General features: G+C 65.4%; 7 protein-coding genes across 7 annotated transcripts; 4 read left to right on the top strand and 3 right to left on the bottom strand.

Annotated features, from left to right (window-relative positions):
* Window positions 1-321: 321 nt before the first annotated feature.
* On the top strand, window positions 322-3,406 carry AMSG_06034 (uncharacterized protein; the record flags this gene model as incomplete). Its single annotated transcript, XM_013902090.1, has 4 exons — window positions 322-1,237; window positions 1,415-1,467; window positions 1,724-2,152; window positions 2,239-3,406. The coding sequence occupies 4 exons, from the start codon at window positions 322-324 to the stop codon at window positions 3,157-3,159; spliced, it is 2,319 nt and encodes a 772-aa protein (XP_013757544.1). The 3' UTR covers window positions 3,160-3,406.
* AMSG_06033 (Ca2:Cation Antiporter family) lies at window positions 3,183-5,152 on the bottom strand. The gene has a single exon (XM_013902089.1). It carries the CDS (start codon window positions 5,075-5,077, stop codon window positions 3,200-3,202), a length of 1,878 nt encoding a protein of 625 aa, XP_013757543.1. The 5' UTR covers window positions 5,078-5,152; the 3' UTR covers window positions 3,183-3,199.
* Window positions 5,153-5,800: 648 nt separating this feature from the next.
* On the top strand, window positions 5,801-7,374 carry AMSG_06032 (ubiquitin family protein; the record flags this gene model as incomplete). The annotated part of the gene is made up of 2 exons (XM_013902088.1): window positions 5,801-5,938; window positions 6,043-7,374. 2 exons carry the CDS (start codon window positions 5,801-5,803, stop codon window positions 7,372-7,374), a joined length of 1,470 nt encoding a protein of 489 aa, XP_013757542.1.
* A 46-nt stretch (window positions 7,375-7,420) lies between these two features.
* AMSG_06031 (uncharacterized protein) lies at window positions 7,421-8,566 on the top strand (the record flags this gene model as incomplete). The annotated part of the gene is made up of 2 exons (XM_013902087.1): window positions 7,421-7,524; window positions 7,660-8,566. 2 exons carry the CDS (start codon window positions 7,421-7,423, stop codon window positions 8,564-8,566), a joined length of 1,011 nt encoding a protein of 336 aa, XP_013757541.1.
* A 180-nt stretch (window positions 8,567-8,746) lies between these two features.
* AMSG_06030 (uncharacterized protein) lies at window positions 8,747-10,998 on the top strand (the record flags this gene model as incomplete). Its single annotated transcript, XM_013902086.1, has 2 exons — window positions 8,747-10,650; window positions 10,686-10,998. 2 exons carry the CDS (start codon window positions 8,747-8,749, stop codon window positions 10,996-10,998), a joined length of 2,217 nt encoding a protein of 738 aa, XP_013757540.1.
* Window positions 10,999-11,041: 43 nt separating this feature from the next.
* AMSG_06029 (glycosyltransferase 25 domain containing 2) lies at window positions 11,042-12,684 on the bottom strand (the record flags this gene model as incomplete). The annotated part of the gene is made up of 2 exons (XM_013902085.1): window positions 11,042-12,231; window positions 12,663-12,684. 2 exons carry the CDS (start codon window positions 12,682-12,684, stop codon window positions 11,042-11,044), a joined length of 1,212 nt encoding a protein of 403 aa, XP_013757539.1.
* A 2,608-nt stretch (window positions 12,685-15,292) lies between these two features.
* Window positions 15,293-16,046, bottom strand: AMSG_06026 (acyl-(Acyl-carrier-protein)-UDP-N-acetylglucosa mineO-acyltransferase; the record flags this gene model as incomplete). The annotated part of the gene is made up of 2 exons (XM_013902084.1): window positions 15,293-15,340; window positions 15,381-16,046. The coding sequence occupies 2 exons, from the start codon at window positions 16,044-16,046 to the stop codon at window positions 15,293-15,295; spliced, it is 714 nt and encodes a 237-aa protein (XP_013757538.1).
* Between the last annotated feature and the right edge of the window lie 259 nt (window positions 16,047-16,305).

The raw sequence follows: 16,305 nt of genomic DNA, 5'->3' as shown, positions 1-16,305 counted from the left end.
TCCCTCAAATTCCTGTTGGTGTTCTCCATAGTACCGCCATCAGCTGTTTCAGCTGACACACCGCTACGAGGCCGCTAGGAGGCCGCAGGTGCGCTTCTTGGCTGCCGGCAAATGGTTCACTCGCTGTTCATTGGCTGTGGGCCAACAGCCGTCACTCCCCCCTCCCCCTCCCCCAACCCTCCCCCCAAAGTGATTCATCCACACCCACACCCACCGCACTCCTCCCTCTCCACGACCCACACCCCAGCCCTCTCGTTCCCCCTTCCTCTCCCCTCCTCCTCCTCCCCCCCCCCTCCTTCCCTCACTCCCTCCTGACTCGGTATGGGCTGCGGCTCGTCGCGGGCCGTCGACGACGACAAGGCCGGCGAGAGCTCGGCGCCTGAACGCAGGCCGGGTGGCGGGCGGAAGGATGCCAATGGCGGACAGACACGGGCTTCGGCAATTGTAGAAGACGATGATCCGTGGGTGGGCCTGCCGAGCAAGCACGTCCCGGAGCCGATGGTGGCCAAGGCGCAAGAGAGCGAGACCGCCCAGGCTGCTCACGACGCCGCCATCGACGACGATGCTGATGCACTGCGCGACGCGCTGCGTGAGGCCGGTGGCGAGGTCGACGCTCTCCTCGACGATGACGAGTACACACCGCTGCATAGCGCCGCCGAGTACGGATCGGACGAAGCGGTCAAGGTGCTGATCAAGGCCGGGGCTCTCCCGCACCGCGGCACCGCCGCCGGCCACACACCGCTCCACTGCGCGGCCGAGAACGGCAACATGGCCGCGCTGGCTGTCATGCTGGGTGTCAAGCGCGTTCGTGTTGATGTTCACGACGCCTTTGGCCAGACACCGCTCTTCCTCGCCGCCCATGCCAAGCAGGACGATGCCATCGAAGCGCTACTGGACGCTGGCGCAGACCCGGACATCACCCACACCGACCCAGAGACACAGGACGAGACCTTGGCGGCCCGCGCCTACGTCGACGCCCACGCGCGGACTGCCACCCGCCCGTCCAAGGCCATCCTCAAGAAGCTCGAAACCGCCAAGGCCAAGGCCATCCTCGATTCCACCGAGCGTCCTCCGCCCGAGGCAGACTCGGGCTCAGAATCAGGCTCGTGTGAGGACTGGAAGGCTAATCTCGAGCATCTCAACCGGACCAACTCGAACGTTGGCGGCGGGCAGAGCAAGGGTGGCCGCAGCGGTGGCGGGCGGAGCAAGGGTGGTCGCAGCAGCGGCGGTGGCGGCAGTGGGAAGAGATCTGCTGCCGGCGGCGGCGGCGGGCGTGGGGCCAGAAGCGGGGCCAGAAGCGGGGCCAGAAGCGGGGCCAGAAGCGGGGCCAAGGGCGGCCGTCGTCGCTGATCTGCTGTCAACCCTCTCCCTTTGAGCACGACTCTCCGGCTCGTGTTGCCATTGGACCACGGAGCCCTCACTCGATCGCCACTGTACCTCGATCGCCACTGTACCTCGATCGCCACTGTACCCATCCCCCCCCCTCCCCTCCACCACCACCACCACCACCGCCATGTCGAACCATCAATCCGGTACACCATTCCTCTTGCAGTCCCAACCACCCATTCGCAGCATGCAATGAGACAGCCATTGAACAGCCGATGGCTAGTAGCCTCCACCCGTCCCCACCCCTCTCCACCCCACCCCGCTTAACTCCGCCCACCCCCATCACATGCTCCGTTCCGGACCCCTCACACCATTGCGGACGGTGCGCGTGCTCAAGGCGGGCACCGACGACGAGTGGGAGGAGCTGCTTGCCACACCGGCCGACCTCGTCCTCGTCGACGTCCACGCCGAGTGGTGCGGGCCGACCGAGTGCCTGGGCCCCTCGTTCTCGAGGCTGACAGCTCTCGCCTCGCCGTTCTCCCTCATTGTGGCCACGGCGTGCGCAGACACCATCGGCTCCCTGGCCCAGTTCCGCGGCTCAGCGACATCGACCTTCCTCATCTACAAGCACGGCTCGCTGGCCAAGGTTGTGACCGGGCCCGATGAGGTGGCGCTGGAGAACGCCGTCGCCAACGTCGCCCCCATCGGCAAACAGCTGACTGCTGATGGCGCAAAGGCTGGAAAGCGTACCGAGGACGGGTGCACTGGACGCTCCGCCTCGGATGCCTCGTCGCCCGGCACTGACGAGGCTGCTTCCGGTGATCCGGTGATCCGGTGGCCGTCGACGGGTGGAGCACACCACTGCTCCTCACCGAACGCCACGCCACTGTCCGCCTCCCACCCACCCTCGAGTCAATCGTACTCGGCATCGGCTGGACTGTTGTCGCCTCGCCAGACTACGCTACCTCGCTCGTCCCCGAGCTTGTCGCCTACCCGCTCGAGGAGCATTCATCTGACCTGAGCCATCCAACAACTGTCGTCCGCCTCGATGTTGCCAACCTCACCACACCCCTTGTGGTTCAGACGAGTCCGCCGTCGAGCTCGATGGCCACACTCTCGCGTGCAGCCTCATCGAACTCAGTCCTCCCCTCAGACGCCGGCGACGTCGACGACGACAAACCAGCCATTCTCCCGCCCGACTGGCCGCAGCACGGCTCGGCAGACTCGCTCTCTGTGCCATCGTCGGTCGAAGACGACGCGTACGCACTTGTTCCGCTCCGCAAGCTCGACTCCTCAATCCGTCGCCTTGTCCTTGTCTTTCGCGTCCACCACGACTTTACTGGGGTCGACTTGCCGTCCGACTCGGCTCCGGAAGAGCCGGAGACCAATCGCGGCCGCGTCCTCACCGACACGACCTCGATCAATAGCGAGGGTATGTTGTCAGCACGTGGGCGATCGCCAAGAAGTGATGGCTCCTTGGCGTCGACACGGCCTGTGACGCCCGGCGCCGGCAACGGCGACGGCTCGCTCACCACCGGCGAGTCGCCGGACGCCATGTACGCGCACAGCATCTCACGCAACGTCCTCGCCATTCTCAAGCCTTTCCACTTTTCGAGCTACGTCCGGATCATGGATCCGGTGACCCAGAACGAAGTGACCTCGTACTCGGCGCCGCTCATTGCGGTCGACCCGACCACTACCTTTTGTCCGATTCTCATTCTGTGCGTCCACGCTGATGGCGCCGTGGCCATCGCGCAGGCCGACACGTATGAGACTATGACCGACGCCGCCTTTCTGCGCTCCATTGAGGAGGCAGCAAGCGTGCACGGGTAGCGCAGAGTAGACTAGCTGGTGGGTGGTGGCGCAACGACTTTTAGTTGAGGCCGGCGCGCTCGATGCCCCAGACGGCAATGATGGAGAGCGGGTAGAGAGTGAGGACAACAATGCCCGAGAGCAGGGTGTGGGTCTTCTTGAATGCAAAGAACGCCATGATGAGCTGGACGCCGACAATGGAGATGGTCTCGGCCGAGTAGATCCACTTGAGCGAGCGGGCCCAGACAATGGCGAGGAAGATGGCGAGGCAGAACGAGTTGTTCATGCACGCCGCACCGAGGAGGGTCGAGAGCGAGATGGTGATGGTCTTCTTGGTCTTCTTGGCAGCATAGTTAAAGGCGGCAATGAGCTCGGATGCGTTCGACGCCAGCGGGGCAAGCACAAACGAAATGTAGAACGGCGGAATGTGGGTCCGCGCGCCAAACTCTGACAGCACGTCGACCATCGGGTCGGAGAAGAGCAGGACGAGGACGGTGCCGAGACCCATGAGCCATGCCGACCGCATCTTGATCTTGCGCTGCTGCTCCTCCGGCGAGAGCGTCCGCAGGTCCTCAGGCATCTCCTCTTCCTCCGAGTCGTCGTCGTCCGAGTCGCCAATGGCGTCGTGGACCTCGTTAATGGCTCCGGTCACCCGCATCTGCCCGCGCTCGGCAGCCGACGCATGGTCGCCATCCGTCCGCCGCTGGATGAGCTTGAGGCAGCCCACCGCAAACTCCTCAAAGTCGATGGTCCCATCGTTGTCCGTGTCCAGCTCGGTCATCATGTCAGCAACCTCGTCGTTCGTCGGCTTCTCGCCTAGGTCCGAGAGCAGCAGAATCAGCTCGCTCGAGTCGATCGAGCCGTTGCCGTCGCGATCGTACTTGTTGAAGAATGTCTTGAGCGTCGACCGCAGCCGGTCGCCGCGGTTCGTCTCGCTCAGCAGTGCCGTGCCGGCAGAGTTCGGCTGCGACATCATCTCCAGCTCCTGCGCAAACGCGCCCGACAGTGAGATCATCGAAGCCTGAATGGCCTTCTTCCGCGTTGCATCCACCTTGTCCTTGGACTGCTCGTCGTCCGAGGTCTTGACCTGGTACCACAGGTAGCCCACAAACGAGAGGAAGGCATAGATGAGGCCCGCAAACGCCCACCACCGCTCGCCCTTGGACTTGCACTTGTTGTCGTCACTCTTCAGCCCGCACGAGAGCCCAAACGCAGGGCCCTGGATGATGATGTATGCCAGCGACGTAATCACCATGATCTTGCCTGCAATGGCAATCGACGGCCCACAGTTGACGCCAGTCCGCGTCAGGCTCATCGAGCCCGGCGGCGAAAGCTTGGCGCCTGCAGGCGCCTTGTACGCACCCTTGCCGTTGCGGTCGAGCGAGACCCGGCCCGCAAGAATCGAGAGGAACCATGGAATGGTGAGGAGCATGATCGTCGAGCCCGCAAGTGCGCCCACGCCCACAGAGAGCTGCTTCTGCGCGTCAGGCCCCAGCCCGGAAAACAGCACAATCGCCCCATCGGGCACCGCACCCAAAATCGGTAGCACCACCGATCCTACAATGCCTGCCAGCGAGGGCACAAGAAGCAGCAGCTCGGACCCGTCAGAAATCATGTTCGACGAGGTGAAGAGCACGTAGCCGTACACCGCCATAAGAAACACAAGCTGCACCATACCGTTGCCATCTTGCGGCAACTCCTTGGGATCCACAAATAGATTCGAAAGCGCAGTTCCCATCTCTGTCTCCCCCCACAATACTCGTCCACAGTCAGTCTCTTTCCTCCCTCCCCTCCCCTCCCCCCCCGCCGCTCTCTGGCAGAAAAACAGCCAAAAATTACTGAGGCCCTTTGCTTTTCCCTCCCTTCCCGCACCCGCACCACCGACCACACATAGGGCTCGCAGACACTGATTCCCGGCGAGCAGACCAAGGAATGGCATGACCAAGGGATAGTTCAAGCAACGCACTTTGTGCTTGACCAGTACCACTGGATCTCTCCATCGCTATCGTCTGCGGGCAACCCCGCCATTGTAGCAGCCAGCTACCCCCACGCGGCTAAAGGGCAAGCTGGGGACGCACCGCTGTCGACCACCCGTTGCGAACACCCGTTTTGGCCCGCACCGCGACAGGCAACACGGCTGGCGATACGCCTGTACGAGCACTTCTGGAGCAGCCACGGGCTACAAGACTGCCGTTCACACACTCTTCCTTCCTCTCTTATCCCCTCCTCATCCTCAACACTCGGGGCGGTCCACGTACCTGCTTGTTGTGGAGGGGTGGCTCCCGCTGTACCTCTCCCGCCTCCGCCCCCGTACGTCCATCCAACGAACCGCTGCAAACAAACGAACGAGCGAACGATGCAAACGAACGAACGAAACGAACGAACGAACGATCGAACGAATGGTCAAGCGAACAGTGTTCCTGCGTTCGCCTCAACCTGCGCAGGAAGCCCGAGTCGAGACAGCGGGAGATTGGCTCGTGCGAGCCATACGGATGTGGTCGAGGTCGAGGTCGCGGTCGAGGTCGAGGTTGAGGTTGAGGTCGAAGTCGCGTCTGCTGTTGCCGACATGCGACACATCGCTCTCGAGCAAGCCACACTCTCCCGCCGAAAGTACTCAAGCGGGTGGAGGCTGAGGCGCGGAGAGCTGCCCGGCTAGCTGAGCATGGCAGACACAGTCGCAGCGAGTACGACGACGGTCGATAGAGACCTGGCTCTCGCCACCCTTCTTTCCGAGTTCCACGCCCTTGATCTTGCCGATGTTGTGGCCATGGTGCTGGATGCATGCGGGGGGCATGTGGCGGTAGGTTGATCGGCGGGCGAGGAGATGCTGCAGCCGTCGCGCTCGGAACGCCCACACCGGAGGGACTCACACTCGGGGAGCGTTGGACGGCAATCGTGGGATAGGAGGCGCGGGAGAACCTGGCGATCATGGCCTCGGCGCGGCGGTCAAGTGCAATGTCGGGTAGCCGCGTCCGGCGATCGCGGCGAACCCGCCGTCGGCGGTCGGGCCGGCCCCAAGCGGGCATGGAGTCGTCGTCCCGCGGCGATGTCGGCGGTGGCGACGATGGTGACGATGCCGGAGCCCAAGCCGGTGTCGCAGGCGATGGCGCGGCCAAGTGCAAGCGCAAGCATAGAGAAAAGGGCAATGGCAAGGGCAAGGGCAAGGGCAAGGGGCGGGTGCGCAAGCCTTCGCGTCGCAAGAAGCTTCGTATCGCAGAGCAGAACAGATTAGAGGCGTTGAAACGGGCGCGATTGTCGGCGGGCGCGACCGAGGATGAGTTCATGGCCGAGGTCGAGGCTGACGGCCGGAGCAAGCTCATTGCAACCGGCAACACTGCAGAGATCAATGTGATCACGCCGCCGCGACCGGGTGCCAAGCTGTTGGTGCTCGATCTCGACGAGACGCTGTACGACTTTCGGTCAGCAGACGAGAAGATTGCGCACAAGGTGCTCCGGCTAAAGAGGCCACATGTTGACGCGTTTCTGGCCAAGGCCTACACCTACGGCTATGACCTCTGCATCTGGTCGCAGTCGTCGTGGCGGCGATTGGAGACGATCCTCACCGCGCTGGGTCTACTCACACACGAGGCCTTCAAGTTTGTCTTTGTCCTCGATGTCTCGTCCATGTACAATGTCTCGCGGACTGATGCACAGGGCAACATCGTTGTGCACCAGGTCAAGGACCTTCACTTTATCTGGGGGAAGTTTCCAGACTTTTACACACCGTGCAACACACTGCACATCGACGATCTAGCGCGGAACATGTGCATGAATCCGGGCAACGGCCTAGTCATCAAGCCGTTCAACCGCAAGCTCCGCCGCTCGGCGGTGCCTGACAACACCCTTGCGCTCCTTGCCGACTACCTCTTCCTTATCGCACACGAGCCCGACATCTCGCTCCTCAACCACGCCGGGTGGGAGCTTGCCGTTGTACAGGCACGCTCGCCACGGCCGGAGAAGCCGAGCAACTCTGCATCATCGGACACGACCAACTCCGGTTTGGCAACTGGCGGCCGAGTCGGTGATGAGATCGGCTATCACAACGGCGGCAGCGGCGGAGGCAACACGTCAGGCCCGCCGCCGGCGTATGCAGCACACGAGAACGAGAGTGGAGTGCTCTCTGGTCGCGGCAGCGATATGGGGACCAATGACGGCGCCGGTGGTCCCATCGGCGGCGTCGGACGCGCGGGTGCAGGAGGCAGCGTGGCCAGTGACAGCTGGAGCACCGAGTCGTGAGGCGGGAAGTAACACACGTCTGGCATTGAGCCGCGAGGGCACAAGCATGGACACACTGGCGTCAACGCAGCTCCCGCAACCCGGGACGCGGGCCATTGCCTTTGTAGGCGGCGCTGAGTCCATCATGCAATGCGCTCTGTCCGTCCGCGAGTACGTTCCAAAAGGGTCGTGTTTTGGCGCGCGGAGTGGCGGGCGGGCAACAGGGCCAGCACCGCGGGCGCACAGAACGCAGAGGCACGGACAGGTGGAGAGATTGACTCACATGCATGGGGCTGCGGGGTGCAGTGATGAGACATATGCGCTGCTTGAGGGCGACAAGGCGCTGCGGGCCAAGGTTCACTCGGGTATGGTGGCGTACATGCGGTTCACGCTGCGGCGGCTGAGTAGCGACGTTGCTGAGCCCAACCTGGGCATCACGTGGCAGGCTGTGGAGCCGGGGCTGGTTGGCGGCGTCATCGCCATCCATGTCGAGTACAAGCGGGCAAAGCTTCTCCCGCGCCTGGCTTGGCGGAAGGTGCGATCCTCGGGGCAGCCGATGCCAGGTGCCGACTTCAAGTTCCGGGCAACGCTGGCGGCGGTGCCCACCACAGCCCGGCCGCGGCTTGTTGTCAACCCGGCGGTGGCGTCCAAGGAGAACGCAGCGCCAACGCCAGGCTCCAAGCGGAAGCGGGAGGACGAGGCCGACTCGGATCTGGATCAGGGGGACGGAGGCCGGCCATCCAAACGCCCGGGCCGGGACTCGCGCTCAAAGGCCAAGACATCCTCATCCAACAAAAAGACGGTGAGCAAGAAGAAGTCGGTGAGCAAGAAGAAGTCGGTGAGCAAGAAGAAGTCGACGGCAAAGAAGTCGACGGCAAAGAAGAAGTCGACGGCAAAGAAGAAGTCGACGGCCAAGAAAAAGTCGGTGAGCAAGAAGGCGGCCAAGGGCGACGACGGGAGCAGTGGTGTTGCTGATGATGCCACCGAGGCAGGAGCATCGGCGCAGCGTCGCTTGTTGCGGCCGTCGAGATCGGCGTCGCGCAAAGTCAGGGAGATGGAAGCAATCTTGAGCAACGACAACGGCGCCGCGAGCGATGACTCGGAGACAGAGTTTCTCACTCGCAAGCGCACGGCGGGAAAGAGCAAGAAGAAGCCTGCAGCAAAACCGTCGCGGACATCAGGCACGAAGCCGTCACGGACTTCGGCCTCGTAGTCCTAGTAGAGACTGATCCCCCTCAAGATCCGGCCTTGAGGGGGTGGGCGCTGTCCCATGGTACGCTAAATGACAGTCGGGCTGGTGCGGTTGTGGGGGCACGGTGTCGAGGTCGAGGGCGACGACCACTCGCCCCGGTCTGCCAACCCTCGACTCCGTCGCACGCACCCAATACCCAACATGGCCGAGTTCAACGAGGCGCTTGCTGGGGTGGTGGAGGCCGTGCGCGAGGCACGGTACTCGGCGGCGACGCTTGCGGCGTTGTCGGAAGCCGCCGCGGCGTCGACGGCGCTGCAGGCGTCTGTGCTGGAGCGGCTGTACCCCAAGGTGACGGGCCTGCAGCCGCTGTCTGTCGAGCAGACACGGGTCTTGCTGCAAGTCCTCGCCACATTGCTGGAGGCGAACTCGCATGCACGGGTCTCGCAGTGGTCGACCTTTGTGCTGCAGCGCATTGCGGCGCCCGACGCGGCGCTGGCGGACAACGTCCAAGCGACGGCGCTCCGGATGCTGGCCTCGTCGTCGGCCCTCACGCTGCGGGTCCTCTCGGCGCACGTGGCCGAGGCGGCGCTCGGATCGGTTGTGCCCGGTGAAGGCCCGGTCGGCGCACTGCTGCGCGGCGTGGCCAACGCGGCGCCTGCAGCGGTCTCGGCCATCCTGGTCACCATGCTCACGTCGGACGACGATCTGGAGGCTGCGGCATCGGCGGGAGATCAGGAGGCGGCCGCGACCGATGATGCCAGTGCATCGCCGCGGCTGGTGGCCACGCTGCGGCTGCTCAATGCGATTGCGCTTGACCAAGGCTCGCGGATGCACGAGCTCTTCACCCCCGAGCTTCTGACAGTCCTCCTCCGCGACATGGTCATCTCGCCTGCTGCGGCTGACGATGTTGTGGTGGCGGCGTCGGTCACGCTCTTCATGCTAATCCCGCTCCTTCCACCCCTCTTTGTTCCGCACCTCGACGACTTGTTTTCGGTGCCGTGCGCGCTGATGACCCGCATCGAGGCCGGTCTGGAGGTGCTGGACGAGGCGGTCGCGCCCGAGTTGGAGGCACGACCGGCCCAAGTGGTGCTGGCGGAGCACGGTGATGGCCCGCTCCCGCTCCGGCAAGTTGTTCAAATCTACTTTGCCCTTCTGTATGGCATGTTCCCCACGAGGTTCTTTGCCCGAATGCGCGAGGTCTTTCTCGCACCAGGCTCGAGCGCGTGCACCAAGACCACCATTTACCAGTGCATGTCGCGGCTGCCGTTCAACCCGTCGTCGCTGACACACACGCCCGAGCTTGGGGCGGAGCGGTGGCACAAGCCGGCGACAATCATCACCACCTGCTTTGGCCTTGCCAGCCCGGGCGCGGCAGTGGCGAGCCCAATGCCGGCGGCAGGCTTGGCAACATTGGTCAACGACCTCTACTCGCATCACTTGTATGCCGAGGACGAGGGTGGGAGCGGGGGCGGGGCCTCAAGCGGTGGATCGAGCGCGCCGCAGCACCCGCTGATGGCTCTCTTGGAGCCGCAGACCGAGAACAAGGTGTTGACAGTGCTACACGAGGTGGAAGAGCTACTGGCGGAGAGCAGCGACGGGCAGCACCCGGGGCCCGCGGCGCTCCGCGTTCTACGTGTGGAGGCGTCGCTGCTGCTGGAGCGGTTCTGGTGCGCGATGCACAAGGAGCGAGTCCGGCTGCTCTCGCGCGACATTGTGGACTCTGCGGAGCGCGAGGCGCAAAACATGGCGCTCTTCCGCAAGGTGCAGAGCCAGCGCGGGGCGATCCAGGCATTGCACAAGGATGTGGATGCCGAGCGTGCACGAGGAGCTGTGGCGGCGGAACAGCATGCAGCGGCAGCAGCGGCGCTCAAGGTGCAGCTCGACAGCGCGCAGGCGCGGATTGCGACCCTAGAAGCGATGGGCGCAGCCAAGGACGTCGAGCTGGAGCAGGCGAAGCAGAGCCTCCGCAGCGCCGAGGACGAAATCGCGCGCAAGAACGAGACTCTGCTCTCGCTGAAGGCCAAGCTGGCCACGGCGCTGCCGCTGCTGGAGCGCCAGGCGAGCTACGAGGCGTCGCTCGAGTCAATGTCACACGAGCTGCTCAAGTGGGAAAGCCAGGCGCGGCCCAACGAAAGGCCAGCGAGCGGGCGGCCGAGCTCTCTGCGGCGCTGAAGATCCACAAAAACGTCGAGGCCAAACTTCAGGTGAAGCTGGCCAAGGCCGAAGCCGAGATCAAGCTCTTGCAGTCGTTTACATCGCAGGCGACTTCGCGGGTCTCGTCGCTACAGACCGAGAACGCTTCGCTACACGAGGCGGTGGAGCGGGCGGCCGACCTGCTTGCGGCGCAGCAGGCGGCGGCCGAGGCTGCGCAAGCTGCGCTGACCGCCAAGTACGAGTCGGCCAAGGCAATCAATGCAGCGCTGATGTGTAAGCTGGAGAGCGGCGAGCAGTAAAGGTTGATGCACACCGTGTTGGCGTGCAGGAAACGCCCGTTGACTAGCCGTCGAGGGCTGCGACGACGGAAGCGCGATTGGCTTTGGCCTTTTCGTGCGAGGGGTCCAGCTGGAGGGCAGCGTCGCACTTTGTGAGTGCCTCGGCGTAGTTGTTGTGGCGGTAGTGGAAAAAGCAGTAGTTGGCGAGAGTATCGGCCATGGCGGGCGGCGAGACACCCGGGGTTGTGGCGGCGGCCTCAAAGTGCGCGGCGGCGGCGGCGACGTCTGCAAAGTGCAGGTCCTTGATGTACGCCATGTTTGTGTGGGCCCAGGCATGCTCGGCGCCAGAGAGGCCGATTTCGAGGGCGCGCTCGTAGCGCGAGATGGCTTCTGCGAAGAGACCTGCACCGATGAGCTTGTTGGCGCGCTTGAGGAGGTTTGTGGCGGTGTTGGTGCCGGAGTCGTCCGAGTAGGCATCGGCCTCGTCAAACGAGGTGAGGACAGGAACAAAGGCGTACATGGCAAGCTCGTTGCGGATAGCCGGTGTGTGGAGAAGGAGGTCGACGTCGTAGAGGATGGGCGATTTGGCGTAGAGATCGAGCAGCTTGCGGGCGCCGCGGGCCGAGATAAGATAGCCCCACATGCCCTCTGACGGGCCAGGCGAAATGATATGGTCGGAGAGGCGAACGTCGTCGCGGTTGTCGTAGTGTGAGATGACATTTTCGTCGGTGAGGAGCATGCGGGTCTCACCGACAGTGAGGCGACCGGTGTACGCGATGTCCCATGCCGGGTCGAGGGCATTGAGCTCGGCCATGCGGGCCGGCAGCGCCTCCACAAGATCGGCCGAAAAGGTGGCGTCGTCCTCAAGAACAAGCATGGAGGCAAGGCCAGCCGAGGCGGTGCGGGCCCAGACACGCGAGTGCGACATGAGGTTGCCAACCAGGCCCGGGGTGAGATCGCGGATGGCCTTGGCGTTGTACATGGCAACCTCGAACGAGGAGAGGACCTTGCCGTCGACGGCCGGGAAGCGCAGAGCGCGGAGTCCTGCGGCAGAGAGTGCAGCCGAGACAGCGGAGAGTCGATCACTGCGGCGCTTGAGATTGATGACCACCACAGAGTCAATGAGAACCTTGCTCGGATCGACCGGGTGGCACAGCGCCGAGGCCGACGGCAACTGCGACGGCGCTGCCGAGCACTTGAACGGGCCGTCATCAAGGGCGGCGCCAAGGCGAGGAGGGCCTGCAACAGCAGGTGCTGCCAGAGCCAGGGTAAGGGCCAGGGCCAGAGCCAAGGCGGGAGGGGGCATGGGGAAGGGGAGACAGGAGTGCGAGCGAGTAGGAGAGTAGGAGAGAGCGAGCGACTGCCACTGCCACTGCCACTGCCACTGCCACTGCCACTGCCACTGCCACCGCCGCCAATATGGCCACTGCCACTGCCACTGCCACTGCCACTGCCACTGCCACTGCCACTGCCACTGCCACTGCCACTGCCACTGCCACTGCCACTGCCACTGCCACTGCCACCGCCGCCAATATGGCTAGGCCAATGACCACGGGTGAGCAAATTGGTCTTGCCTTTCGTTCTCGCTCACTCGTCGCCTCGCCTGCGCGCACGCGTCACACCCACCTCCCCCTCCCACCTCCACTCCACCCCACGCCACGCCACACCCACACCTTACATCCCACACACCTCTTCGCCTCTCCACATATGGACTACACCCTGCCTCCGCACGTGGTGGCGGTGACCCGGGCGGCTCATGAGCGGTTGGCCACCCTGCGCGCCGTGGCCGAGTCGACCGGCACCTTGCCACGCGCTGCCCTCCTCGCCAGCGCAGCCTTTCACAACCCGGCCATGCCCACCCGCCTCCTTGCCCTCCATGGGCTCGATGGAAACGTTTCGGGCGTCCTCGATCAGTGGATCCCGCCCGTCATGCGCGATGTGCCCATCGACGCCTCCGCCCTCCTCGCCGCCGCCAAGGCCAAGCGCTCTGCCATGCTCGCCTCGCGCTCCTCGATCGCCTTCAAGCCCGCCACTGGCGGTGGCATCCCCATCGATTCCGGCTCGTGGCTCCCGCCTCGCGAGCGCTCGCTTGATGATGGTCTCGCCGTCCCGCAGCCGCGCGCTCCGCCGGCTCCGCGCCCGCCCGTCGCCCTCGATCGCGCCTCGCGCCTCGAGCGCCGCTTTGCCGCTCTCGCCCCCGCCGCGCCCGCCACGCTGACCAACGCTCCGTGGGCGTTGTCGACTCCGCAAAAGTCGCCCATCTCGCAAATCGCCCTCAACATGCCTGCCGAGGCGTCTGCAGTCGCGCCCGCCGCACCGCAGCCGCATCCTGTTGCTCCTTCGTCCGCGCTCCTGCAGGCAACAGCCTCGCACTCGGCCCCTCCGCCGGTCAGCACGCAACAGAGCCGCAAGCGAACCCGCGAGCCGGAGCAAGACGCCGCATCCACCGCCGCCACCGGGACCGAGCCGGCGTCGGGGCCGGCCAAGCGGGCCAAGCCGCTCTCGCTCGGCCAGCTCCTCTTCTCCTCCAAGCCCATCGACTCGTCCGAGACTGCGACACTGAAGTCGTTCTCGGCACCGCTCGTTGTCGGAACACCGCCAGCCACCGGCTCCCGCCAACCGCTGCCGGCATCACCTGCCGCTGCGCCTCCCGGCCTTCGCCCGTCGGGCCTCACACCCAAGTCCTCGCCGCAGTCCTCGCCCACCCCGCCGAACACATCGCCATCGTCCGCGCTCCCACCGCCGCCTCCAGGCGTTACTCGTGCCGCATCGCAGTACCTCTACAAGCTCCGTCGCGTCGACGAATACGTCCACTAGTTGGGCCCCGGCTCGGTAAAAGCGCCAAGGCGCCACACTGCCCCGCGCCACCCCGCCTGGCCACCCGCTCCCACTCCACTCCCGCCGTAGAACTCCCCCAACACACATCCATGGAGAAGGAGGACGTGTGGTCGGCGGTGCTCCGCACGGCCCACGAGCTGGCCCAGCCCGAGCCGTCGGCAGAGGCCCTTGAGCGGGCCACCCTGTTCACCGCCCTCCCGCCTGGCGCTGCCGCAGCCGTCGCAGCCGCAGCCGCAGGGAGCAGCCTGGGCGCGAGTGGTGACGGCGCAGCGGGCGAGAGCGAGCCCCCGCGTGGCACTCGCGAGGCCACGCTAGTCTTTGTGGGTCCCGCCGGCGCAGGGAAGACCGCCCGTATCCAGGTCATGCTCGGCGACCGCGACGCCGGCTCGTTTGCTCCGGCCGGTGAGGGCGACGGGAGCGGACGGCGCCGGCGCGAGACCAAGCCGACCCAGGCGCTCGAGTACACCTTTGGGCGGCGGGTGGTCGGCGCCTCACTTGATGCTGCCGTGGCGCACATCTGGGAGATGGGCGGTGGGCGGATGGGTCTCGGCTCGCTGCTGGAGGTGGCGCTGCCGCCGGCCCGCGCCGCCTCGGGCTGTGTCGTTGTCGTCGTCGACCTCCTCCGCCCGGCCGAGCTGGCCGCGACCGCCCATGCCTGGCTTGAGCTTGTGGCGGGCCACGCAATCAACAAGCGGGCGGCCCGGGCTGGCTCTGCCCGAGGCGGCAGGGTGTGGGCGCGATACGGTGACAACCATCCGGATGCGCTCGCGCTCCGGGCCGGCGCCATCCCAATTGTGCTGGTGGCGGCCAACTACGACGGTGTGTCTTCGTCCGAACTTCAGGCGCAGCGTGTGGCAGCCGGGACGCTCCGTGTTCTGGCCCATGTTTACGGTGCTACGCTGGTGTACTCTGCGCTCTCGTCGCGGTCGTCGATCAAGCGGCTCAAGAACGTCCTCAACCACTACGGGTTCGGCATGCCGCTCGCCGGCGAGCCGGTCACTGACCACACCAAGGCGGTTTACGTGCCTGCCGGGAGCGACTCGTTTGAAGATATCGGGTCGCCGCCGCGGCTGGCCCGGTCGGGCGGTGGCACCATGTCCGGCGGCGGGGCGGTGCCGACCACCGGTGTTGCGCTCCTGGACGCCTGGCTCAAGGTCCACGCCGAGGTGTTTGGGCGGACCGATCCCGAGGTGGAGCAGGAACATGTCGACGCGGCCGTCGACGAGGTCTACCAGGAGCCACTCATCGACGCTATGCGTGCCGAGAAGGAGGCCGAGCTGGAGACGCTGCGCGCGCGTGCCGCTGTCCAGGGCGGGGCGCTTTTTGACGCCTAACGTGGCTGCCCATCAGCGGGCGTGGACCACAAAGCCGCACTTGGCGGCCGCGCCCGGATCCATGCGGGTGACGAAAGCTCCCAGGGCTGCCGCGGCTGCCGCAGCCTCGGGTGTCTGTGCAAGCTCCGACTCGGCGGCGGCCGCTAGTGTCGCGGCGCGGCCGGCAAAGGTGGCGTCGGTCGCGAGCTCGACTGGCGGCGTCCCAGTCCGCAGCATCGAGCTGTCATCCACCAAGTACGCGTACGCCGCGAGGAGGGCGCGGATGGCGGGGTTGGTCCAGCCGGCGCGACGGAGACCGGTGAGATTGAGCCCGACCGCCCGAGCGTCGTTGCCCTTGACGAGCGTGTGTGGGAGGACGTGTCCGCGGACGGCCGCCAGGCCGCCAACCATGGCGCCGGCGCCGATGTGAACAAACTGGTGGAGTGCGGCGAGGCCGCCAACGATGGCGCGCTCGCCAACAACAACATGGCCGGCAAGCTGCGCTGACGAGGCCAGGATGGCTCCGGCGCCGACGTGGCAGTCGTGCGCGACGTGGACTGAGGTCATGACCAGCGCGCCTGCGCCAACAAACGTCGTCCCCGACGCTGCCGTCCCGCGATGGATGGTGGCATGCTCACGGATGACTGCGTCGTCGTCAATGACGGTGGCAGTCACTTCGCCGTTAAACTTGCGGTCTTGTGGGATGCAGCCGACTGCTGCGTGCGGGAAGACCGCAACGCCAGCGCCGAGCGTGGTGTGCTCGGCCACCAGGGCGTGCGCGCCCACCGACGTGCCACGCCCCAGCACCGTAGCGCCCTCGATGACAGCATACGGGCCGACGACGACATCATCGGCGAGCACCGCGTCTTCTGACACAATCGCCGACGGATGTACGCTCGTTGACGCAAACCGCAGCATGGCAGCGCCGCCAACCGCCGACGGCGCAGCGCAAGTAGCGGGGTTGAGCGCCGCGCGGAGCGGGGCGAAGTGAGTGGATAGCCGCAACATCCAGCAGACCAACAGCAACAAGAGAGAGGACGAGCCGTTGCAAGGAGAGCCAGGAGACACAGCGTCCGGTTATCGCACTCGTTGTCGCCCGTGAGGTGCGTCGAGTGTGGTGTGGCCGTGAGGGAGGGGGGGGGCAGTGAGGTGGATGGCAGACGGCGCGGGGAGAGAG

This window comes from Thecamonas trahens, assembly GCF_000142905.1.
Source record: "Thecamonas trahens ATCC 50062 unplaced genomic scaffold supercont1.25, whole genome shotgun sequence".
NCBI lineage: Eukaryota > Apusomonadida > Apusomonadidae > Thecamonas > Thecamonas trahens.
The sequence above is the reverse complement of the archived record's forward strand: the minus strand, read 5'-3'. Positions and strand labels throughout refer to the sequence as shown.

Bases quoted from the DNA above. Each gene is read 5' to 3' on its own strand.
- AMSG_06033 (XM_013902089.1), bottom strand. From the start codon at position 5,077: ATGCCATTCCTTGGTCTGCTCGCCGGGAATCAGTGTCTGCGAGCCCTA.